General features: G+C 38.3%; 2 protein-coding genes across 5 annotated transcripts in view; one reads left to right on the plus strand and one right to left on the minus strand.

Annotated features, from left to right (window-relative positions):
* The window catches only part of LOC143736071 (uncharacterized), a 795,401-nt gene that overhangs the window by 348,274 nt on the left and 420,110 nt on the right, over positions 1-27,017 (plus strand). The gene's annotated exons all lie outside the window — the stretch shown is intronic.
* On the minus strand, positions 6,722-25,638 carry ankrd24 (ankyrin repeat domain 24). Of its 4 annotated transcripts, XM_077226515.1 has the most exons (23): positions 25,548-25,638; positions 25,177-25,235; positions 20,780-20,910; positions 20,582-20,670; positions 20,441-20,505; positions 20,303-20,360; positions 20,124-20,194; positions 19,869-19,975; positions 18,800-18,975; positions 18,296-18,318; positions 17,536-17,622; positions 16,661-16,789; positions 15,286-15,405; positions 14,911-15,061; positions 14,615-14,778; positions 12,476-12,642; positions 11,107-11,810; positions 10,683-11,020; positions 8,941-9,174; positions 8,686-8,862; positions 7,601-7,756; positions 7,071-7,136; positions 6,722-6,995 (listed from the first exon to the last, which is right to left on the minus strand). In XM_077226515.1, exons 2-23 carry the CDS (start codon positions 25,210-25,212, stop codon positions 6,924-6,926), a joined length of 3,321 nt encoding a protein of 1,106 aa, XP_077082630.1. In that variant the 5' UTR covers positions 25,213-25,235; positions 25,548-25,638; the 3' UTR covers positions 6,722-6,923. The 4 variants fall into 4 exon arrangements, with proteins under 4 accessions (XP_077082630.1, XP_077082632.1, XP_077082629.1 ...); XM_077226517.1 differs by lacking the exon at positions 17,536-17,622 and having other exon boundaries at positions 25,548-25,624; XM_077226514.1 differs by lacking the exons at positions 25,177-25,235; positions 25,548-25,638 and adding an exon at positions 21,949-22,269.

Genomic DNA, 27,017 nt, shown 5'->3' on the forward strand with positions numbered 1-27,017 from the left:
CATGAGAAGACTTTACTCATAATAGTTTTCAAATATATATATATATATATATATATATATATATATATATATATATATATATATATATATATATATATATATATATATATATGTATGGTGTGAAATTACGTGACTTGTGGTCACATTAGCAAAATTTTAGGCGGGAAAAAAGGCTTATTGTTCATTATCCATATCGTGCCGTTTATACGAAGGCGAAAAATTTCCCTACGCAGGTTTCACAGCAGGTTGACATTGGTCATAGCTTCGCCGCGTTGATGAAAAGAAAAATACTTGGTTTGAAAGTGATTCGTGTGAGCTGTGCTTCATTCATTGCTACACTGTTGACAATAGAAAGTTGACCTTTTTGCACAAAACGATGCCAATATTTCGATAATGTGACAGAATCTTCACACATGCCTCTCACAAAATTACAGATTGCATAGATTCCTATAGAGATGACGGCATTTCGCCTGCTGAATTTTATCGTATAAAGGTATGTGGCCGCACCCTAAAACGTGAAAATGGAACCTCATTCCTAGGCTGGTTTTAGCGGGGGAGTTTTCAGAGGGGTCGTGATGATGTGATAAAAATTAGACAATGAAACACTTATTATCAGTGGAAGCAATTTTTTGTTTGACAGTTGAGGGAATTAATTATTATAAACCACTCAAGCACACTCTGTAGAAAACGAGATGATCATGCTAACCATGTTGATAGATGGCAGTGCAGCTCACACCATTGTGGCTTTGGTATTTAAATTACTCAAAGAACAGCAATGCTAACGCTAGCTTAAGAACTACTGAATACACCTCATGTAAATTCTTTTTTTGTTTATCTGGACACAAAAGTCCTTCTCAAGCTTTTTTCATACATTCCTATACATATTTTGTAATGTCAAAAAAACATTGTATTTTAACCTAAAAGCTGCTTTCTGGAGAAATGTAGTCGACAACCTGCCTTTATAAATGTCCAAATATTCTTGTTATATAAAAAGTGTTTGGCTCACTACAGTGTATGTATTAAGAACCACATTTTGTCTTCCCACATTATCTGAAAAGATTCCAGTGCCTTAAAAGTATTTTTTTTATATATTTCAAAAACATCTTACCACTTATTTGTGGTTTATACTTCCTTTCTGCATCCCAGTTTTAGTTATATGAGTATATCAGATGCAGAATACGGAATAGCATACTAGCACACTGCTATGTCAGGCATATACAGATGCAGCAGAAATAGGATTTAGGGTTGAGCTAGTTAGCATTTTTCTGCTGCTCTAGCCACACCATGTGGGTTTAAAAAGCATTTTATCCACTGACACCAGTTTAAAAGTAGCTGTAAGCAACATAGATCTAAATCACAAACATTTCAAACACACAGGATTCCTCTGCCAGCCGGGCAACTGACATTGAGATGAATTGGTATGCTAACGGCTAGCTTCTTCCAGGTGTAATAGAACTTCTGGCCAACAGCAAAAAACACTTATTTTACTTTCTCAGGATATTGTTTCTCTATGCTGTGTTCCTCTAAAAGCATTCTCAATAAAATTGAACAGGAAGGGAAAATCATAAGGAAATGTTTGGTTTATTTTAAAAGGAACAGAACTTCCAAAAATGAATGTCATCCTTTAAGAGATGTCTAAATATCCATACATTTGGGAGCTTAGTACAGTATATACTACCGTTCCGAAGTGTGTGATCGGTAAGATTTTTTTCTGTTTTTGAAAGAAGCCTCATGCTCACAAAGGCTGCATTTATTTGATCAAATATACAAGTCCTTCTCAAAAAATTAGCATATTGTGATAAAGTTCATTATTTTCCATAATGTAATGATAAAAATTAAACTTTCATATATTTTAGATTCATTGCACACCAACTAAAATATTTCAGGTCTTTTATTGTTTTAATACTGATGATTTTGGCATACAGCTCATGAAAACCCAAAATTCCTATCTCAAAAAATTAGCATATCATGAAAAGGTTCTCTAAACGAGCTATTAACGTAATCATCTGAATGAACTAATTAACTAAACACCTGCAAAATATTCCTGAGGCTTTTAAAAACTCCCAGCCTGTTTCATTACTCAAAACCGCAATCATGGGTAAGACTGCCGACCTGACTGCTGTCCAGAAGGCCATCATTGACACCCTCAAGCAAGAGGGTAAGACACAGAAAGAAATTGCGGCGTGGCATGGAGGCAATCAGCCTGTGGCACTGCTGAGGTGTTATGGAGGCCCAGGATGCTTCGATAGCGGCCTTAAGCTCATCCAGAGTGTTGGGTCTTGCGTCTCTCAACTTTCTCTTCACAATATCCCACAGATTCTCTATGGGGTTCAGGTCAGGAGAGTTGGCAGGCCAATTGAGCACAGTAATACCATGGTCAGTAAACCATTTACCAGTGGTTTTGGCACTGTGAGCAGGTGCCAGGTCGTGCTGAAAAACGAAATCTTCCTCTCCATAAAGCTTTTCAGCAGATGGAAGCATGAAGTGCTCCAAAATCTCCTGATAGCTAGCTGCATTGGCCCTGCCCTTGATAAAACACAGTGGACCAACACCAGCAGCTGACATGGCACCCCAGACCATCACTGACTGTGGGTACTTGACACTGGCATTTTGGCATTTCCTTCTCCCCAGTCTTCCTCCAGACTCTGGCACCTTGGTTTCCGAATGACATGCAAAACTGAGCAACAGTCCAGTGCTGCTTCTCTGTAGCCCAGGTCAGGCGCTTCTGCCGCTGTTTCTGGTTCAAAAGTGGCTTGACCTGGGGAATGCGGCACCTGTAGCCCATTTCCTGCACACACCTGTGCACTGTGGCTCTGGATGTTTCTACTCCAGACTCAGTCCACTGCTTCCGCAGGTCCCCCAAGGTCTGGAATCGGTCCTTCTTCACAATCTTCTTCAGGGTCCGGTCACCTCTTCTCGTTGTGCAGCGTTTTTTGCCACACTTTTTCCTTCCCAAAGACTTCCCACTGAGGTCCCTTGATACAGCACTCTGGGAACAGCCTATTTGTTCAGAAATTTCTTTCTGTGTCTTACCCTCTTGCTTGAGGGTGTCAATGATGGCCTTCTGGACAGCAGTCAGGTCGGCAGTCTTACCCATGATCGCGGTTTTGAGTAATGAAACAGGCTGGGAGTTTTTAATAGCCTCAGGAATCTTTTGCAGGTGTTTAGAGTTAATTAGTTGATTCAGATGATTAGATTAATAGCTGGTTTAGAGAAGCTTTTCATGATATGCTAATTTTTTGAGATAGGAATTTTGGGTTTTCATGAGCTGTATGCCAAAATCATCAGTATTAAAACAATAAGAGACCTGAAATATTTCAGTTGGGTGTGCAATGAATCTAAAATATATGAAAGTTTAATTTTTATCATTACATTATGGAAAATAATGAACTTTATCACAATATGCTAATTTTTTGAGAAGGACCTGTACAGTAAAAATAATAGCAATAGATTGAAATTTTGTATACATTTTAAAATATTTATTCCTGTGAAGCAAAGCTGAATCTTTACAACAGTCTTAAGTGTCACATGATCCTTCAGAAATGACACTCAAGAAACATTTCTTATTATCAATGTTAAAAGTTGTGCTACTTAATATTTTTGTAGAAACTGTGATACATTATCTTCAGGATATTTCGATAAATAGAAAGTTAAAAAGAACAGCATTTATTTGAAATAGAAATCTTTTGTAACATTATAAATGACTTAACTTTCACTTTTGATTATTTTAAATGCATCCTTGCTAAATAAATAGCGGGTACTGCGGGGCAACCCATCACTGCTCCAGCTGTCGCACATTTGTGTTCCGCTGGTGCTTGCAGTGCTCTGGAAGTGGCTCTGTACATGAAGCTAACTTCACGTTTTACTGGACTGGCTATCCTGACAAGGAATGACCAAAGCTTGGTTTTGCCATCTGCAATAAGCTGTTAGGTTTCGTTTGAAAACCCTAACCATCGTCACTGCGACTGTACACCACCTCGGGTCCAGTGGCATTACTGTCTACCTACGCCCCAACCCTCACTTCTCCAGACGATCAGAAAGATGCTTTCTATTTCCTGCTGAGTGAAACTCTTTCCAACATTAGTTTTGGCCATCGCATAGTCATCCTTGGCGATTTCAATGCTTGTGTAGGCAGTAACACCACCGCCTGGCAAGACGTGCTGGGTCCACATGGTGTGGGCTCAATGCTCACACAAGCTATGCTTCACATCATCATCATTTGAAGGCTCAATGTGGTCCAAGATGACATGGCAACACCCATTTTCTAAACGCTGGCATCAACTGGACAATGTGATCATCCCAAAAAACCCACCTTCAGGACTTCACTCATGTTAGGTCAATGCACTCTGCCGTCTGCGACACTGATCACTCACTTGTGCGCTGCAAGATTAAACTCAAACCCAAGAGAATCCACCTGTCTCATCCAAAGCCGTCTCCGACGCTTGACGTTCTTGCAGCCAAGTCAATGGAAAATTGTCAATAGTTTCAGGCTTCGCTGCAAGCCAATTTTGTTCTGTCTGCCCCCATCCAGGATGCTACATCGGCCTGGCTGCGCTTTCGTAACATAGTTAGTGATTGCGCACTTTCCAGCTTTGGTAGACGTACTCCAAAACAGCCTGAGTGGTTTAGGTGTCACGCAGACACACTCCTACCATTACTTGCGGATAAGCGTGCGGCACGACTGGCTGTCAAAAAAGACTCCTCCCCTCGTGCTCACTGGAAGCAGACCCGCTCAGAGGTGCAGCGCCTAACTCGGGAGGCAAAACCCCTCTACTGGGAAAGCATCTGAAGACATGTAGAAGATTGCTCTGCTACCGGTAATAATGGTTTTATGTACCAGGGTCTAAAGCAGGCTCTTGGACCTGAGGTGAAAAAGTCCTCCCCTCTACGGTCCTCAACAGGAGAAATACTCCCAAACCTCGACGATCAAACGCTGGGTGGAACACTACAGCTCACTGTATGCTGAGCCTGTAACAGCTAGTGAAGCTGCTATAATATCCGCTGTTCCCCAACTTCCAATCCTGTGTGAGCTCGACAATAACATCACTCTAAATGAGGTTAAAAAACAATCAGCCTCCTGAAGAACAACAAAGCCCCTGGTGTGGATGGGCTTCCACCTGAAATCTTCTTAAGCGGTGGCAACACACTTGCTGTGGAACTCCATCACCTGTTCTCAACCTGCTGGAATGAAGGCACCATCCCCGGCGAATTACATAACGCTAACATAGTTACTTTGTACAAGAATAAAGGGGATCGCTGCGACTGCAACAACTACCCCGACATAGCTCTACTCTCCCAGCCTGGCAAGGTCCTTGCCCGCCTCGTCCTTCCACGCGTACAGGTCATTGCAAACAGGATACTCCCGGAGGGCCAATGCAGCTTTCGGCCTGGTCGCTCTACCATCGGCATGATTTTCTCAGTTCGCCAAATCCAAGAGATATGTATTGAGCAAGGTCGGCCTCTGTATGCAGTCTTTATCGATCTGACAAAGGCTTTTGACTATGTCAGCAGGTCTGGCCTCTTTACCATACTCCCTCAACTGGGCTGTCCTTCCAAACTCATCATAAAATAATTTCATATTCACACGAAGGCAACAATACAGTTAGAGGGCTCTCTAAGGAATTTCCAATTTTTTGTGGCGTGAAGCAAAGCTGTGTACTAGCTCCAACTCTCTTTGGCATATTTTTTTCTACTGTCTTGCGCCGAGATTTCCCTGTTCCTTCTTGAGTGCTACTGCATACACGTAGCTCTGGCAATCTCTTCAACCTGACAAGACTACGCGCAAAAACAAAGATCAACCGAGTCCACATCCGGGAACTCCTAAATGCTGATGATGCCGCCTTCATTGCCAACTCTGAGACTGAGCTGCAGGCTGTGTGCTCCTCTTTTGCTGTTGCTTGTGAGGAGTTTGGATTGAGATTCAGCCTGGGAAAAACATTAGTCTTTGCCCAACCTGCTATGCTTTCACCCACAATCACCTTCAACAACAGCGTACTGACAAATGTCACAAAGTTTACCTATCTCGGTTCCACAGTCGACACCTCTAACAGTCTAGACTGCGAATTAGACATCTGTATTGGGAAAGCATCAACAACCTTCGGCAGGCTTAGTGAGAGAGTATGGAAGAACAATTCAAAGTTTCTCCACTTAAAAATCAAAGTTTACGAGGCCTGTATTCCCAGCACTCTCCTGTACGGCAGCGAAACTTGGTGCACCTACCGCAGACATGAACACCGCCTGAACACCTTTCACTTTCGTTGTCTGCGCTCAATTATTGGCATAACTTGGAAGGACCTTGTTCCAAATTCGGCTATCCTCTCCACAACCAAGAGCACAGACCTCTACACTATGTTGCACACTTGCCGGCGACTGAGCTCTGTGGCACGCCACCATAAGATCTGGTGCCAAAAGATCTTGCCAGCAGTACACAGACTTCCTTAACAGTAGGAGACTGAAGCGCCATGCCAATCTTCGTTCTCGATGCAAAGGGCCTGAATGAATGCTAAATAAAAGTATTCATTTCTTTGATTTTTTTTTAAGTAACGGAAAAGAGCAGCTCGGACGTTCTGCAAAGCATCTCATTTTGTTTTAAACGGAAGAAAAATTATATTGGTTTGAATGAAGAGATAATGATCCAATTACCACAAAGTAACATTTGACACAGTATTGTGAGAGCCTGCAAAGAAAGTGTCAACTGCAGAGTTGCAAAGAAAGACGAGAAGCGTTTCTCAGTGTTTATTGAAACGTGGTACAAAATTATCAGTGTTCTCCCTCATAAATCATCAGGTACAGGAAATAGAATCATCTCTGTCATGTTCCAAAACTACATTTTCTCATTCATAGTTTCAATGCCTCTCTGTGACGGTGCACAGTGCTGATACGCTTCGGCTCAAGGGTATGTATAGCTATTTATTAAAAAGCAACTAATTTTGACCTTTATGTGTCATACGGAGGATTTGGAGCAAAAGCGCCTGAACTTCTTCATCCATCCGACCCTGTTAAGGTCAAAAACAGTTAATATGAGACATCAGATGTTCCTGTAGAAGTAAGGTTGGGTTTATGAGGCTCACCTGTACAGCAGCTAATAGATGAGAACGATATATTGAAACGACAGCCTTGTGTTTGCGCTCCCAGTCCTGAGCACAAGAAGAAAGAAAAGACTTAGTTGTATTCACTTCTACAAAGTCTGGATTTAGTTTTTTTGGGTCTTATAGAATAGTTTTTTATGTTTGAATGTTCATTATTTTTCATATATTTTTCATTGTTGCAGCACCTCTCTTCCCAGTCTGTCAGTAACGCTCTTTTTAGTTAAGGTATCTATGAAACCACACCTTCCAGAAAGCGCAGTGTGCTCTGATTGGTCGGCTGGACCAGTGTGCTGTGATTGGTCAATCACTTCGAGCTTGTTTTGTAAAATGTCACACCCCTTTCAATAATCGTGAGTTTTAACATACTTAAGGCAACTCAACCAGGCCTCATCACTTTTTTTGTGTGTGTATGCTTTGGGGGGAATTATATAAATGAGGAATATTGTTATGTTTTCGTTCCCGGAAGAAAACTCAAAACTGATAAAGGGAGGATCACGTTATGCTTACAGTACCTGGAGTTGCTGAGTAAGTGTGGTCACACGGTTCTGCAGTGCCAGCTGTTGTCCAGGTGTCCCTGAGGATGGTGGAGATTGGGAACGACCCAGTGGGGGACTCAAAGCTCCCAGAGCCTCTTTCAGACGAAACACCTCCTTAGACAACTCTGTGATCTAAGAAAGAGGAAAAAGAAAGAATCAAATCTCGATGGGTTTTTGCATCTGGACAAACATGCATGCATTGTGCATCTGGATCAGGTTTAGAAAAAGAAGTCACTGAATGTTGAACAGGCTTATGGGGTGAAAAAAGGATATATATTAAATTGATCTTACACAAACCTATTAGTTCAAAAACTTAATTCGTGACTCATTTGCTCAATTAATTCAGTCAAACACACTAATTCATTCAGGAATGAAACTCTCTATAAGTGAGTCATTGAATCATTTACTTAACCGATTCGTTCAATACCAATGATTTATTTAATGATTTTGTGTGTGTGTGTGTGTGTGTGTGTGTTCCAGATAAACCCTACGTTGTAAGGACATTTTTGGTCCCCATGAGGAAAACAGCTTATAAATCAGACTAAATTATGTTTTTTTCTAAATATAAGAACGCACAAAGTTTTCTGTGATGGGTAGGTTTACGTTAGTGAATAGAATATACAGTTTGTACAGTATACAAATCATTATGTCTATGGAAAGTCCCCATAAAACATGAAAACACATGGTGTGTATGTTGTTCTATTTTCATTGGCAGAGCAAAAACAGAATATGGCAGTATTGTCTCTAAAATGTAAGTTACTCAATATTAACTTACTATTTTTGTGCCGTTGGTCTGCTCTTTTGGTGCAATTTGCTTACCTGATTGGTGGAGTTTTTTTGTTTGTTTTGTTGAATCATGGGAAATATAGTCTTTCACCAGGAATTCTACTTTTGAACAGGATTATTTAAAAAAAGTATAAGTTGAAATAATGTGGGCTGATGGCTTCAACGAAAGCATATACCATTGATTAATCTTGTAGCTCACAGTAGGTTTGTCTTTAATGGAATATAAATTATCGTTAAAACTCAATTCGCTTAAGGAGACTCTTCCTCCCTCACACCTTGCGGTCTTTCTCTTTGACGAGCCCCTGCGACTGCTGGATGTCCTGGTGCAGCTGTTGGATGTGGGTAGACTCAGCCTGAAGATCCGCCAGCTGCTTTTTAACCGTCTCCAGCTGAGATTCAGCCACCTGACGCTCGCTCTTATTAAATAAAGCATCCCGCTGCACCTGGAACACCTGCGGAGGAACACTTTTTAAAGATGTATGCAAGATGTATGTCATAAACAACATCAAGGAAAACAAACACATACATACCTCAATGCAGGTCTTCTCATGCTTGCGTGCTAGATCAGCTAACTGGGCTGTCAGTGTGTTGATCTCAGCCTGTAGGGAGAGTCTCTGGGCCTCGTGGTCTTCTTTGGACACCAGTCCCTGTTCTGAAGCTTTCTGTGATCGCAGCTCTTTCAATTCGGTCTCTCTCTCACTCAGAGAATCCTGCGCCGCTGTCGCACTCTGCCGACTCTCCTCTAGAGAGAGCTCTAGCTCTGCCTGAAGTTAGGAACAATCTAGCTTAGTAAACTCTTAAAAATAAATGTTCCAAAAGGGGCTTTTCGCTGTGATGCCATAGAAGAAATCTTGGCTTCCCCAAAGAACCTTTAGTGAACAGTTCTTAAAATAACCATTTTCTTTCTTAAGTGTGAAGAACATTTTAATAACCTCAATGAATAGTTTTTCATGGAACCACATTGCCAATAAAGAACCTTTGTTTTTAAGATTTAAGAATTTATTAGTTTATTACTTACTGAATACTGAAACTGTATTTATTTAATACATTTTATGTGTTTCTGCCACATGTCCTCATTATGTTATAAGGCGAGTGCCATTAAAGGCTCACTGATGTGCAGCTTTGTATGATGCGTTGAAGTAATTTCCACTGAAACAGGAAGTTAAGGCGGGACATATTGAACGGCTCCTCCTCCTTTTCAAATAGCCAATAGCGTTTAGTTTACCTCACAGACTGCAAGTCGTACTTGAGAGCACCATGGAAGCAAATTTGAGCGCTGATGATACATTGGATTCAATAGTAGAGGTGTGACTAATTTTTAGCCATTTCATTCTTAACCAATGTACAGTTGGTAAACGGAATAAAACTCGAGCGTTTGAGCAACTGAACACACATCTCCAACCAATATTGCTCCGTGACGTCTCACCAGTTGCTTGGTGGTATTTATAGCATAGTGGTCGGGAGTGGCGGGACGTTTTAGACTCTAGAAAGCATTTGATTAGACAGAAGATGTGATGAGAAGGTGAAGTCCACGGTGATGTCATAAAAATCCTTGATCCATTTTAGTGGAAGTAAGAGACTGTAGATTTGAATGCTTATAACTCCTAAATGCGAATTTTGTCATTGTTTTTTTAGAACACACAAGCTTATTCATAACCTTAAGGCTATCATATTCGTACTTAAAGCTAAAAAACTAAAATTTTGACTTGGAGGGGGCCTTTAAATCATATATTCTTTAAAACAGTTATTTTGCATTCCAGTCAAAGTTAAAAAAATCATGGCTGCATTTACTTCATGGTAATTTACCACACTGGAATTGAGTGAATTTTGGTTAAATATTCTTTCTAGTGTGCTCTGATGAACACTTCACATTTTGGCAAATGTAACAAGTCATTCTGGTATTCTGTGCATTCAGAAAATTCACAAACTATACACAGAGTATACATACTATATACTGCATTTCACTCACATTCACAACTCCTCTCCCGTGGCCTCATGGGAAAGAAACTTTTCATCAGATTCGCCAGTAGTAGGTACTTTCACCTCTTTTATGAATTTTTACAGTACCACTCTTTTCATATTTTATTTTTTGACTACTATTCACTAAGGAAGTAGGTATATTTGGATTCAGGGATACCCATTTTCATTTTAGTAGCTAGCTTTGAGAAATCTACTTGATTCAAATCAATCATTTGAAGTGCATAATTAAAAAGAGCTGATTTCCAAAGAACAATTTATTTACAAATGGAATATAGCATCTTGTGTAACTCACCTTGACTTTATCATGTTGTTCCTTACTAACTGAGTCTTTTTGCAGTGCCTGCAGCTCGGATTGCAGCCTGGCGAGCTCGGTTTGAGCATGCTCACGCAGCGCCCTCTCTGCTTGCAGCTCTTTCTCAGTTTGAGCTAACTGCTGGGCCACTGCGGACAGCGCCTCCTGGTGTTTCAAAAGTGGTATTGCATCTCTCAGTTGTAGTACATCATGAGCCCGGCTCTCTCTCTCGGCACACAGGCTGTCCAGAGCTTGTGCTGCCTCTTGCCTCGCAACTTCCAGCTCCTCCTTTATCGCCTCCAAGCTCCGTCCCCCCGGCGACAGATGCAGGGAGTGGTCTGATTGGTCGAAAATTTGTTATATTTAAAGACTGGAATCAAATGGTTATTTCCAAGAGTCTCGGAGGGACAACAAGTGCACTCACCAGATGCAATGGAAATCTCGGAGCTCTCAGACGGGTCCTCGTCGTCCTCATTTTCGTCTATGTGGGAAGGGGGGCGGAGCCTTTCCAGCTCCAGCAAGGCCTGGTTGAGTCGTGTAGCCACGTCGGCTCGTTCTTGAGCTATCTGGTTAAGCTGAAGACCCAAAGCGACCTGAACCTCCTCAAACCGAACTCGAGGGACGCTATCCTTCAACTCCCTCTCAAGTTCTTCCACCTGTGTCTGCAACCCGTTCACCGGCGCTCCCTCGTCCTCCTTACGCCCAGCAGTTTTGCTTTGCTCCAGGGCTTTTTCCAACTCTTCCACCTGCTTTTTGAGGCTCACAACTGTCTCGTTCTCCTCTTCTCCCTCTTTCTCTTTCCTTCTATCCTGCAGCTCTGCCTCAAGTTCCTTTACCCTCTCTTTCATCTGTTGGATGGTGTCATTGTCACTTTCACTAAGCCTCTCCCCATCTTTCTTTTTTCTGGATAGCTCCGCCTCCAGCTCCTGCACCCTCGCTTTCAGTTGCTGGGTCTCCAAATTTGCCTCTTTCTCGGGGGCCTCAGAGCCCCGTTCAGGCTTCGCTCCTGCATCCTCCACGGAGTAGACCCCTAGAAGCATCTGCTCTTTGAGTTCCTCTAACTCTGCCTGGGCTTGGGCCAGCTGTTCCTTCATTGCGTTTTGATGTTTCTCCTCTTTCTCTTCAGATCTGAGAAGAAAAGCAAACATTTCAATTACTTGACAGGATTCATAAGTGCATGAGTGGTGGATATTAGTTTAGTGCAAGTTCCAATATCTACCAACAACATCCTTGTCAGTGGTCAGTCTTCTCTTTATAAATATGTATTTTTTTTGTTAATTTTGAGTAAATATTGTGTAAAATAAGCGGTCACTTAAATTCAGTAATTTTGTTTTTAAATGTTTTTTTTGTCATAGGGAAATAACTAGAATAATAACAAAGTGCAGTAAACTGTAAAACTAATTGCACTACAAACCAGTGTGTTTATGATATATTTGTTTACTATTTTAATAATGCATTTAAAATCATATAATAACAAATAACAGTTTGCAGTATCAAGCAGCAGTTCTTGGACAGGTAAAATAACTGGAAGTGAATTACAATGAAAGCCTTGCAAATTCAAGTTACAAAAATAAAGAGGATAACATCCAGTAAAGAAATAAGGAACATATTAATGACATTGCAAATGAGAATTCCTCTATAAATGACATCTCCCGGGTGAAAATGAACACACTGATTAGATGTCTTGGCGACACGTACAGTATGTGCTATTAGTGAATCAATTATTATTAATTATTCTGAATCATATCAAGAAAAAGATTGACATTAGTCCGATTTCATTTTAACTACATTACCCAGGATCCTCTGCAATGCTCGAGGCTTCAGTTGAAGCCTGGGTCCTGGAGTATTTCTCCTGTAGTTCCTCAAACTCTTTCCTCAGAGATTCATACTGAGCCGTGGAAACAAAATCGGGACCTGAGCTCTGCATATCCGTGTCATCCTTCTCAAACATCTCCAGCATCTGCAATGGAAATGTTTTATAGATTTCTCTTTAAAGACAGCACATGTTAGTTGCCTTATGTTTGCCTCAGCCATTACCCTCATAGTGTTCTTTGATCTGTTTGTTTAACCCTGGACTTCAGTGAAATACAACCCAGTTTTTGAGAACTCTTGCAAACATTGATTTATGTCAAACTTGCAGTTAGATGTATTCAATTTGCTACAAACAATTTCGACTGAGCTCATTTGCATGAGGAAACATGAGCGTGCTGCACGTTCCCCAAACATTTCCCACAAGGGCTTTGTAAGTGGAATGCCATATTAGCGCTTAGCATTACATGCCATGCTATTTTTACCAGAATATCTTACAGTACCACACTGATCTGATTAGTGCTATTATAATGTCAGCTGTGTTTTAGCTTTATAAATAAACTCTGTATCTTTAGACCATGAAACATGTGATAAAAATTGGGAGGTATGTATCAAGATGTAACGCCATCTCTATTTGGTTTTATCTGAATATCAAGAAATCTGTCCAGAGTAAAACAATTATTTTTATTCTTATGAAAATAAGGCACATTTTAGATTTTTTTGCATCGTGACCTTTTTATGTTACAGTTAAGCACATTTCCCACTTATACTTTCATACAAAAAAAAAAACATTTTAATTTACGTAATGCTATAAAATAATGATGTATTTAAGCATATATATACATGTTTTTCAACGGGAAAAAAATAACATTGAGAATCACCATTTAGAATAATAATAATAATAATACAAAAAGTAAAAGTCTAGGTATATTACTATAATATGCAATTCACCACATTATATGCTCTTAAAGGGATAGTTCACCCAAAAATGAAAATTCTGTCAGTATTTACTCACCCTCATGTTGTTCAACCCCGCAAGACCTTCGTTCATCTTCGGAACACGAATTAAGATATTTTTGATTAAATCTGAGAGCTGGATCACTCCTCCATAGGCTTCTTCAGGGATTGAAACTTGCCAGCCCCGAAAAGTTATTAAATACATCGTTAAAATAGTACAAGTGACTACAGTGGCTCAAACTTAAGTTTATCAAGCGACGAGAATACTTTTTGTGCGCAAAAACAAACAAAAATGACTTTATTTCAACTATTCAATCTCCTTCTCTGTGGGCCTCGAGTCAGTTCACTAGTGTAATAGCGTAAGCTTCTGTTGTTATACGTCACACGCATCACACACATGACCAGCGTCGGCCAATAGTGAGCCTACGTGTGACGTAGCTCTACGCAATCACACTACGTTAACTGACTAGAGGCCCACAGAGAAGTAAATGAATAGTTGAAATAAAGTCGTTATTTTTGTTTGTTTTTGCGAACAAAAAGTATTCTTGTCGCTTGATAAACTTAAGTTTGAGCCACTGTAGTCACTTGGACTATTTTAACGATGTCTTTAATAACTTTTCGGGGCTGGCAAGTTTCAATCCCTGTAGAAGCCTATGGACTAGTATGGAGGAGTGATCCAGCTCTCAAATTTAATCAAAAATATCTTAATTTGTGTTCCGAAGATGAACGAAGGTCTTACGGGGTTGAAACAACATGAGAGTGAGTAAATACTGACAGAATTTTCATTTTTGGGTGAACTATCCCTTTAACAATATGTTAAAATGTGCTGATTTAAAGTGAATATATGAGCTATATATCCAGCATCATGTTAACTGTGGTGCTTTAAGAAGCAGGTCAGATGCAGTATGTGGTCAGCGCATATATGTCTGTTTTTATCTTGCACATCTGAATAACCTTTAAAAAGCTGCTAAAAGTATCTAAACACAGACAATGAGGTCAGCGTTCTGTGTGTGTGTGTGTGTGTGTGTGTGTGTGTGTGTGTGTGTGTGTGTGTGTGTGTGTGTGTGTGTGTGTGTGTGTGTGTGTGTGTGTGTGTGTGTGCGTGTGCATGCCTGTGATTTTAATGCTTTGTCTGCATGTGAGTGTTTAAAGAAAAGAGGCTCCACCTGCACTTTGAGAACCAGGTCGACATTCTGGGAGGTCAGTTCCTCCACTTTTCTGCGAAGCTGCTCCACCATGGCAGGATTCCCCTGAGAGGCGCCCTCGTCCCGGTCCGCCGGCGAATCAGCATCTAGTCCTCGTGATTGCCTAGACAGCAACTTCTCTGCTCCTGATGACATACATATAAAAATGTTCAAATAATGTACACTTATTTGTTGAATTACAAAGACACTTATCAGAGTCTTTCCAACCAAAGTGATGTTCAGTGATCTTGATGTGTCAGGAAGTGTTCTTGGCTCACCAGGGAAGTCCAGCATGTCATCTGAGTCCTCGGCGTCTTCCGATTCACAGGTCACGCCGCTCACACGAGCCGCTCTCAACTCCTCCAGCTCGGCCAGCAGCCGGTCACGCTCTGCCTCAGCCTCGCTCAGACGCTCTCTCAGAGAGTTTAGCTGAAAAACAATTGTCATTCAACAAAATCATTCAAATCTAGGTAGCAAAAATGGCAAACATCATATGTTTTGATTTATTGGCGAGGACTCCTGCGGTTGACAATCAGAATTTTCTGACGGTAAAGCATCCCCTTTAACTGAAATGTGACTTTTCAAGAGTTTAAAATCGCATTTTGTTCCCTGTCAGTGCTAATAAGTGTGTTATAGTTAAAGAAGTGCAGTACCTCCTCCAGGGCAGTGGTGGCGCTACTCTGCTGCTGCTCCAGAACTTTAATTTTCTGCAGTAGGCGACCTCTCTCCAGTCTGAGCTTACGGATCTCCTCAAAGACCTCCTCATCCTCTGTCTGACACACAAACACACAATGCAACGTAGTCACATGGAAAACTGCATATGTGATTATTCCAAATTACGAAATGTGTACATTATTATAATCAGTGTTGGGGAAAGTTACTTTTAAAAGCAATGCATTACAATATTGCGTTACTCCCTAAAAAACTAACAAGTTGCGTTACTTAGGATATGGAAAGTAATGCGTATGGAGAGTAAAGAGTTATGCTACCTTTTCTTGCCTGGGCTGGGCCTGCTTGTCAATTTTTTAATTGTTTAACAACAAAAAAAGTTATATTTTTGAAAATAAAAGGCCCTTTACCACCACACGCCAAATGAATAAGCCTCAGGATGAATGGAAATGTAAATTCACCGCTGTACAGTAGAGGGTGCAGCTCAAACAAACCTTTTAGCTGTGCTGCCATTCTGAATTGCTATGGAAGCTTGTTACCGCCACAGAATAAAACATTTTAAAAGATAATTGCGACTTTTTATCTCACAATTATGAGTTTACATCTCACAATTCTTACTTTATTTCTCCGAATTGCGAGATCTAAATTCAGAAATGCGTGATATAATCTCGCAATTGCATGTTATAAAGTCAGAATTGCGAGATATAAACTCACAATTGCGTTTTATAACGTCAGAATTGCGAAATATAAATTGCAATTGCGTGTTATAAAGTCAGAAAAAGTCTTAGTCTTGCGTGATGTAAACTCGAGATGTAAAACCGAAGGTCAGCAGCAAAGGCATTGGATAGTAATAATAAAGTGATATTAAATACATAAAGTATATTTGTGTAATTAAACATATTTAATTATTACAGGTTTGTGTAATATTCAGAGTTTGCATTTCACTGTTTTTATTCATTTTGGGGAACACTGAATCTGTTTTTGTGCAAGTGAGATGAGTAAATATCGGCTCACATTTAGTCTAGAACTACATTAACCATAATGTTTACACAAAACACCTCCGCACTTACTTCAATTTCTCTCAACATGGGGACAGGAGAGCTGTCAGTCAATAAATGGGAGAACAAAGTAACTTGTGTTAATTATTTGAAAAGTAACTTTTTTGTTGTAAAAGTAATGCGTTATTTTACTAGTTACTTGAATAAAGTAATCTGATTACGTAACTTGCGTATCTTGTAATGCGTTACCCCCAACACTGATTATAATGACCTGTAACTGCTGACTATGGGTTATGTTGGAACAATCAGGGCTACAATTCAATAAAAGCTTTTAAAAGTTTTGACATTCGTTGCCACTCACAATGTTCTCAGATGTGGGACGTTGGGTCCTGGGGGCGGGAGAAGGTGGAGAAGGGCTCTTGGATTCAGGTGATTGTGTGGGGTCAGGGGGAGGTGGCATACTTGAGGCGTCTGAGAAAGGGGGCGGGCCCTGCAAAATTATTATGCAAAAGCCATACATATGTAAGTGAAAACAATGGGTGCCATTCGATAACCACGTGTATGAAACTAGGGCCCTATGATTTCAGTAAAGCAGAAAATGCAGACTGAATCACAGAATACATTCATAAAAATGTATCCATTAAAACTAGAGAAATAAAAATTCAAAAAACAGATTTTATGAGAAAACCCCCCCCCAAAAAACATATTTCATTGAACAATCAGATTCCGTATGCACAAATTTGTGTGTGAAATCTATGTACGAATGTTTTCACACAAAAAAATTCATGATCGTCAATAACTTTCAAATTGTCGGGAAAGCCCTAGGTGTATTTTATGCAAATCACTAACCTTGGGCATGCTTTTATTTAGAATATTACAAATTCATTAACATTAGAATGAAGTTAAGAACAAATTCATCTGCGTACAAACAGGTTATGAATAAGCCAGACATTTTGTTTGCGAGAAGTTCTCCAGTGCGCAAAAATACGAATAATCCATGAAATTATTAACTAATGAAACCCACTGTCATGCATTTCAAGGAATAGTTCACGCAAAATAAAAGTCCATGCTGTTATGGTGTTTATTTGTCCTTTTCAAGCTTTACAGTCCCCTCATTGTTGGAATAGAGCAGTGTCAACATTTATTAAAACATCTAATTTTATGTTCCACAGAAGAAGAAAAGACAGGGTGAGTAAAAGATGACAGACTTTTTGGGTTAACTATCCCATGTTGTACCTGAGCAGGAGATTTAGGAGGAGGAGGGGCTTTCCTCTTGCGGGGTGTGGTGCCGCTAGATGGGGGATTGGGAGTAGGAGGAGCCTGCTGGTGTGGGCGGGGTTTCAGGATGCACAGGTTAGAAAGCAAAGCAAGTAGCAGCAGCAGTGTTAGTCAGATTTGAAACATCACATTCTTTGTGATGTTAAAGTGAAAATTGGTTTAAATACTTTTTACTATCCCAACATGCTGAGACAACTATATGAGGTGTGGTCAAATTAGCACAATTTTGCTGGCAAAAAAGTCCATTGTCAATAGTGTAGTGATGTATAAAGCACAGCTCACACAGAAGTCATTAATGAATTCACTTGACCAACTTAAAACCATTGCGAAATATGTGTAGAAAAGTAATTTGCCCTCAAACAGAATTAAGATTGCATGGATTCCTATTAAAATGACTGGATATCAGCCACAAGATTCACAGAACAATGATAAATGTGAATGCATCTTAAGCCAGAAGTTTGGGCAAGAAATTGGCAATTCAGTCTGGTGCCACAAGGGGCGCAAAAGTTACACACTTCACCTTTAAATCAAGCAGTTTACATACTACAGTTACCCTACTCTAAGTTGCATTACAACAATATTTGTGAAACATTTGTATTTAACAGCAGTAAAATGCATCCCTGACTGTCCTTGAAGGTTTTCTGTGGTTTAGTTATTTGTATGCATGTGTTAAAGTGTTGGAAGATTTTTTTTTTTAAATGCCATAAGTAAGAATTACCTCCTCATTCGAGCCCTCAGCAGCTGGGAATGCACAGGACAGAAATAAGAAACAGACAGCAGTGCGGTGAGACTTACACACACCACTCCAAAAACACATTGTAAACCACGTTCAAACAGATAACTATATATAATCTTCCCGTTCCACCACATGTTCACTGTTGCAGTAAAAAAGAGGCAACATGAAAGCAGACAGGCAGCACATTTATCACTCTGACAGGTGGTACGACCACAGGGGCCCTTTATTAACACTGGGATCCATTGCCATCTCAGTCCGACATATGTTTCCAATCAGCCTTTGTAACTCGAGTTAGCAAACTTCTCTATGTTTTTCGTCCATTAACCAACATAACATCTGCTTTTTAATCTCACCTCTCAGATTACGAGCGTATCCAAGATGAGATGGGGCCAAACATCAGAGGCGAGGGGAAGAAGAACCACCAGGTTCCAGATGGCCCCTCTCTCTGAGGAATTAAAGGTGAGGGCTAGATGTGTGTGTGGTTACCTGCGGTCACGCCTTCGTTCAGCAGAAGCTGGGTTATATTGTGGTTGCCGGCAGTGATGCTGTAGTGGGCGGAGTTATGTCCCAGGGCGTCGGTTAGGTGTGGGTTAGCTCCGCCCCTCAGTAACATCTCTACAGTCTCCATGCTGTCACTCTCGCAGGCCAACATCAACGCTGATCTGCCTCGAAACACATGATACCACACAGGACAATAGAGTGCATTAGTGCACGGGTTCCATACGTATATTTTCCATTCATTTCTCCCATAGGGATTTTTAAAAAAGTCTTCATTAAAGGGATTGTTCACCCAGAAATGAAAATTCTGTCATAATTTACGCACCCTCATGTTGATCCAATCCTGATTCTGGATTGATAAGATATTTTTGAAGAATTTTGGTAACCAGACAGTTGATGGGCCCCATTGACTTCCATTGATGACAATGGGGCCAATAACAGTTTGGTTACCGATTTCATTTCTGGGTGAACTATCCCTTTAAAGTGTTTTAAGCCGACCAGCTATGAAGTGAATGATAACATACAAACACTGATTTGAGGCAGCAAATAAAATAAAAAAATTGGACAAAAATATAAAGGTACAAGGAAAGAACTACAATCCCATGAAGCATTGCGAAAAGCATAATCGAATTAAAAACCGACGGAGAAATATAAAACTACCCAAAATGACTAAAAACAACAACAACAAAAATAAAATAAAAATTATTTTATTTTTTTGCTGTATTTTTGTTTTGGTAAATTGTGTCTGTGGGAGAAATTATTAATACAACAATTACATTGAAGTAAAATTTAACAGGAGTTATTCTTACATTGTGATTTAAACCAGCGTTACTTTAGTATTATTTATATACTATTATAGTATTTAATAATAGTTTGAATCAGCCTTTATTTTTACATAATTAATCAGTTTTCATTAAAAAAAAAGTTTTAGTCAACCAAAACAATACTGATTGAAACCATGCAGTGTTTTGTCCTTTTTGAAAAAAAAAAAATACTTTTTTTTTTTTTTTTTAAAGATCCTTCAAATTTTATACCAGCTGTTTAAAGCATATCCAACCTGCCCTGGTTATCCTGTATATTAGGATTGGCTCCTCGTTCCAAAAGAAAGGCACACAGCTCGACTCTGCTCATCTGGGCTCCCAGGATCAATGGAGTTGACCCATCCTGACAAAAAACAGGAAATTCAACCCTTTAGAACTACATTTTCCACTTACAGTCCCCAACATTTGGTGGATACACCAATGCATACACTACTAAAAAGTATATCTTGAATGTCAAATTATCTTTTCACAAAGAGTTCAAATGAACTTACTCCATCTTGAGCGTCAAGGTGGGCTTTAAAGTCCCAGAGAATCTCAGTGCAGGACAAGCAGCCACTTACAGCTGCACAGAAACAAATACGTAATGAACCAAAAACAGCTTCCTATTACGCACAAATACAACGTTTTGTATAATGTTCACATGTTTGAATATATCAGAAGCGTTAATTACCAGCATGGTGAAGGGAAGTCCTCCCGAAACTGTCCGTGGAGTCGACAGGCATCCTCTCCTACAGGACGAACATTACAACTGTACATCAATATTAGCTCTATTTGTCTTGGACTATATGATTATGTTCAAGACTCCTACCTGAAGAAGTCTCTTAAGACAATCTGACTGTCCATTCTTAGCAGCAAGATGGAGAGCATTAAAACCTACAGGGAGAAACCAACAGATCTCATTGAAATCTATCAATACTTCCATTAGTTAAAGTAGTCGAGTAAATCGTACCTGTGCCGTCTGTTACGTTGATGTCCACCCCATGAGAGAGGATGACCTCTAGACAATCCAACCGACCTCGAGATGCACAAAGATGGAACCTGTGAACAGTGTTATTGATTGTTGATGTGTTTTTTTTTACAAGAATGTCAGTAAAGCGTGGTCAGAGTATAAGTTAAACAATTGAGTTGAAATCAATAGCCGACTCACGCTGATTTGCCCTCCGTGTCCAGTTTGGATGGGCAGAGACCTTTCTTCACCAGCAGCGTGGCTACTTTTTCCGGATCATTCTGTTCAACGGCCTGCAACAATCTATCATCAGTCTTACTCCAGTCCTGACTCTAGAAACACAGAGACACACATCATTTACAATAACACATTCAACCGTATAAAAGTTTTACACCATCTCCAATTTACTGAAAAAATTACAAACAATTTGAATTATACATGACTTTACCATCTGTGACCCAAATCTACAGCATAATCTTTTACAAACATAAACTATATAAAAAGTATAAATTCTGAAACTATTGTCTAACGTTTTTTTAAACAAGATAAATTCACTTTAATAACTTCAAAATATTACGAAACTTGGTGAAGATTTTGGCACTTGCTATGTGAACACACACACACAAAAAAAAAAAAAATCATAGACATGATTTGAAAAGGTTAAATGGTCCTGGAAAAAATAGTCACACTTGTGAAAACATGTTTAGGAAAATATAAAATATATAGGCTACTTCATATATCATTTAAAAATAGTATTTTTGTGCATTTTTCATAATAATAAACTTAAACTTCTATAACTTTTTTAGTTTCACTTTAAAAAAAAAAACTTTTTTCATATCAAGATAATCTACTAATTGTCTTCTTTTTATGAGACTTCTCAAAAAGTGATTCACAGGTAATAAATTGATCATAACTATTTGATAAATATAATTTAGTCCAGTAAAATACCCTAAGAATACAAATAATTAAATAAAAAACATTATCCAACTATAATATAGTGCATTCACTTTATTGAAATAAAAAAAATCTATCATCAGAGGGAGGCATTATAATCATGTTGTACCAATTTCATTCGACTCATTCTAGTTACATCGCGACCACATTGTGCAGATTTATTACTGTTTTAGTTCAATTGTGACCATGTTCTACTACTTTGTTCACTCATTTTCATTAAATCAAAAATATTTCAACATGGTCTCATTTGAACTAAAAACAATAAATCATAGGGACACGAAATCTTTTTTGCTTCTCAAGTACGTTCATCTTGTTTTGAGGAGGTCCAGATACGTTGACTAAAAAACAAAAATGAAATGATTAAGAAATACTGTTGCAATGCAGTCTCCTGTGTCCATGTGTATGGCTGTACGTACCGTAATGACACCGTAACACATGCAGAAGCGTTTCATTGGGCTAAAGACGACGTGAGGATCCATAGAGCTAAGAGGACGTACAAACCATCCACACTATGTGCTCTCAACAAAGACCCTGAACACCTCCACAAAAAAGTTCAAATGAACTGAACCTGAACATTCTGCCAAAGCTGTCAAAAAAGACCCAAGGTTAAGTGTCGGTAACAACACGAAGGCCTGAATGCCACTGAATATGTAACTCTGATTATATATCCAATTGCTGAAATCTGTCCTGCTTTGTCGAGTGCAACTCTTGCTATGCCGTCCTGTTCTGCTGTCTGCGGAGATATATACGACACACACTGCAGTCACTGCCTGGCACACGCACACACCTCTCTGTCCCGGTGTCCTTCTTTTTTACTCTCCATCCCAATTCTGTCTAACTTCTCTCTCCTTCTGATTTACCGTTCAAGCTAATCGTTCTCTGGTCCCAAAGCTACTGTATTAGCATCAGGGGGTGAGAGCTCAGCAAAACACGAGAGAGAAATACGCAGTCAGCAATCAGACTAAATGGAGGTATAAAAATAAACAGTCTAGTGCACACTAGTGTATCACTTTCACGCGTAAGTCATAGTCATAGTGTAAGTTATTTCCTTTGATGATGTGACGCTGTAAAATAACAATTTTGTGTTTTTTAGTCAGTGTCCAAAATAGATTTAGCAAAAACACGCATCTTGATGCATTTTTCTCTTTATATATATTGACGACTCATCTTTTTTTTTTTTTACACAAAGGTGGAGCAATATTTTTGTCCGATCAAATGCTCTCTAGAATGATGTAGGCTTTTCTCTGAACTTCCCTTTTAAGAGAAGCCACTATTTCATGATTTTTGCAACATTCTGGACAACTGCTCCAGTTGGTTAAAAGTCTCCAGCATGAAAGTCAATATAAAATAGTGTTCACAAGTTATTTTAATTCTGTAATGTGACATATTTTGAGTTAAAAATGATAATAATAATGTTGGCCAGGATTTTAACCATCAACAATTGATTGGATCATTACTTTACATGATCATAATGCAGAAAAGCATATTATCATTTAGTGTTGTTATTGTTTACTAAAAAATATTTTTCATTCATTAAAGTAAAGCTGAAATAAAATTATTAGATTAAAACCTAAACTTAGAAATGTTGAACTTAAATAAAATAAGTTGAAGTAATGAATAAAACTGATATAATAAATAGATTAAAACAGTATATATATATATATATATATATATATACATATATATGTGTGTGTATGTATGTATGTAACTTCAAATGTTGACTACTGCATATATACGTATATATATATAGATATAGATAGTAGTAGCAAATAACTTTTAAAGGTTTTGATCCACTTCAAATGTTGACTACTGTATAAGCACAAAATTATAACAAATATTTAAAATTTAAAATGTATGAAAACTGAAAATATAAAATAATATTTAATTACAAATAATATTAATATTTATTTGAAAAAAATTAAATATAGTAATTCAAAATATTAATAAATACTATAATGGTATATAAACAATACTAAAAATGACATTGTTATCATTACTGTAACAAAAACACAATATTTATATGTATTTTTTTGTATCTTTATATTTGTTATATATATATATATATATATATAGAGAGAGAGAGAGAGAGAGAGAGAGAGAGAGAGAGAGAGAGAGAGAGAGAGAGAGAGAGAGAGAGAGAGAGAGAGAGAGAGAGAGAGAGAGAGAGAGAGAGAGAGAGAGAGAGAGAGAGAGAGAGAGAGAGAGAGAGAGAGAGAGAGAGAGAGAGAGAGAGAGAGAGAGAGAGAGAGAGAGAGAGAGAGAGAGAGAGAGAGAGAGAGAGAGAGAGAGAGAGAGAGAGAGAGAGAGAGAGAGAGAGAGAGAGAGAAACAAAAAGAATTGCTTTTTTGGCAGCAAACACTTGGGTTTGGTTCATACAGGGATCAAAAAGTACCCCATGTGTAATATGAAATACTCTGCTGGATCTTTAATGTTGTGGGCCTAATTTTCTGCCAGATGTCCTGGACTTCTTGTTCAGATACATGGCAACATGGATTCTATCAAATAACAACAGATAAAAAATCAAAACCTGACGGCTTCTGCTAGAAATCTTATAATGGGCCGTGGTTGGATCTTCCAACAGGGCAGTGATCCAAAAACAAAGATCAAAATCAAAACAAAAATGTGTCACTGAGCACAAAACCAAGCATCTGCCATGGACATCCCTGACCTGAACCCTATAGAAGATGAGTGGGCTGAACTGAAGAGAAGAAGCGCCGACATGGATCTGGGAATCTACAGGATCTGGAGAGATTCTGTATGGAGGAACGGTCTCTGATCTCTTGTCAGGTGTTCTCCAGACTCATCAGGCCTTATAGGAGAAAACTCAGAGCTGTTATCTTGGAAAAAGGAGGTTGCAAAAAGTATTTAATAAAAGGGTGCCAATAATTGTTCCCAACGTGTTTTGGAAGAATAACATTAATTTCATAATGTTATATATATATATGTTATTTATTATTATTATTATTATTATTATTGAGTAATGAGAGCCAACCATCCAGAGAAATATAATTTTTCTAACACACTCTGATATATTATCCATCCATCATTTACTTTATGACCCCAGTAGCAGCAGCAGAGACAGTTACCCTGTGGACATCTGACCCAGACATGATGCTCGAATGAAAGATAATATTAAAAACAAAGAGAAAACAAGCAGCTCACTTCACTTCCACTCTCCCCTTCAGTGGGTCATCTATCTGTTCATCCCAACACAACTTCAAATCTGATACACACACCACCTCAGCAGGGGGAAAACACACATTTAGTCTTCACACAGTGGGATTACATCCAATAACATAATGTTTTATGAATATTAAAGAAGACGAAGAGCCATAAAAGCTTCCAATGCTAAATGAACACTCAAAACAACGTAGACCGCAGTATATACTCAGTCTGTGAGTGAGTGTGTATGAATGTGTTTTAATAATTGAACACTATAGAGGTCTCTGGTTACAGGTGCCGTCTGCAGGCTGGCCTGCTCCTCTAATGGTAAAACACATTTACACATACAAAGCAACAAGTCACCAAGATACTCAAGAGATTTAACAGCTTAGCTAATATAAAACAGTTTTGGAGGCATAATGGCTCGGATTAATATTCAAACATGAGAAATCTAGCATACTTAGTACGTGACAGGCTCTTACCTCAGTCTTCTTGAACTTTGCTTTTAAGGTTTTCATCTTGTTCTAAAGTAGTTCATGAGCTGTAATGAACAAAACAACATTTTTTGTATTGGGAAATTAAAATAGTCTACTGTTACACACACGTGCTTGTGAAAAGTATTATATAGGCCTGAAAATAATGTCTGTAATATGTTCAGTAGCTAAGTCTCACAAGTGAATCGATAGCAACTTTGCGTCGTAGTTTATTTGGTATCATTATTTATTTTTTGAATTATCGCTCTTGCTCTAACCACATGTTTAAAGAAGACTCAACTCTAGGACGCATATAAATAAACAGAGAAGCTTTATAGAGTAGGGAATAAATAAAGCAAGATAAATGCAGAATGACTTACATTCAGTGTCTGATGTTATTATTTTGCTTTCCAAAGGTCTGCAGTATAAGATCTGTCCTGTGGTGGGATGCCCTGACGTCATTTGCAGAATACACGCCTGTTGGACTTGGCAGACTGGGCACGAAATCCGACCAATCAGCGACTAGGGGCGGGCAGTAGAGTCTTAATTGACAGTTCCGCGCACCGCATGTTTCAAACTTCAGGTGTCGTGCGATTCACCGATACGCGTCTCTTTTTTGATACAAAGCAGTGTTAAATAATAAAATAAGACGCTGATTTATAATAAGAATAAATAACATAAGAAAAATGTGATATAGCCTATATATACCACATTTTTCTTATGTTATTTGTGTTATATATCACATTTTTCTTATGTTATTTATTCTTATCATAAAATCAGCGTCTTATTTTATTATTTAACACTGCTTTGTATATATATATATATATATGTGTGTGTGTGTGTATATATATATATATATATATATATATATATATATATATATATATATATATATATATGCTGACTATATGAAATAAAATGTTACAAAAATACCTACAGCCAATTGTCTAAAGTTTAAAATCCTAATAGCCAATCAATGTTTAGAATGCATGTATCACCTGACGTTTCTTAGATATTGCACTTGGAATACGGACTCTGGGAATACTAATTTGAAGTAAATATGATTATTTTCTTTAGCCGGTGAGCCCTTATGTTTTATTTCTCAACTTATTTATTAGGCTATATTGTTAATCATATAGTTAATTTAAAAGTAGGTATAATACACTGTAATTGTGTAAGTACTGTAAGATGTATGTGTTAAAAAAATATTTGTTTTTTTCCCCAAATGGCTGAGGAGCACGTGGACATTCAGATGAGGCGATAGATATGAATCACCACTTGGGGGCGATAAATACTAAATTAATATGTTCATATTGGCTCTTCAAACATTTTTACAATGCAATACAATACGACATATATAGGCCTATGTTTGTTGTATAGGCCTATATACAATATATTTTATATTATAATATAGATACGTATCAAAAATATTGTATTATAGTATAAATTATATGTATATAATGTGGAATAAAAAAAATAAAAATAAAATAAAACTATTAGGCTACAGCAAAGGGAGATGAAAATAGCAATATTTATAATTATTAAATTAATTACAAATATTTTGTGATTTATTATATTGTTTTATTTTCACATTACTTATATTCCATAAGAAAGCAGCACATACTGTGTATGTAAAGGTAATTTTTATTTATTTGTTGGTTTTTTTTCTATACTTAAAAACCTACAAACAGTTTAAGAACATTTTCTGGTATACCTAAGGCAAAAATGCAAATCTATGCATTTATAATATTCCAACCATATATTAACCTTTTTCATTTTCCCTTCGGTCTCTCTTTAAAAAAGGGCAATTTCCCTCTCTGTACTGTCGTTTTCTTTGTCCCAGGAGGCCC

Source organism: Siphateles boraxobius, unplaced genomic scaffold (genome assembly GCF_051911475.1).
Source record: "Siphateles boraxobius isolate OS27281-9 unplaced genomic scaffold, OSU_SipBor_1 13, whole genome shotgun sequence".
Lineage (NCBI taxonomy): Eukaryota > Metazoa > Chordata > Actinopteri > Cypriniformes > Leuciscidae > Siphateles > Siphateles boraxobius.

What these genes read in the sequence shown, in the direction of transcription:
- ankrd24 (XM_077226514.1), bottom strand. Translation starts at nt 22,011, where the DNA reads ATGGATCCTCACGTCGTCTTTAGCCCAATGAAACGCTTCTGCATGTGT. An exon ending in TCAAAGAGAAAGACCGCAAG is followed by an intron (nt 7,757 to 8,685) that starts GTGTGAGGGAGG and finishes CCTCTTTCTTAG; the next exon opens with ATCACAGAGTTGTCTAAGGA. An exon ending in ATCTATTAGCTGCTGTACAG is followed by an intron (nt 6,996 to 7,070) that starts GTGAGCCTCATA and finishes TGACCTTAACAG; the next exon opens with GGTCGGATGGATGAAGAAGT.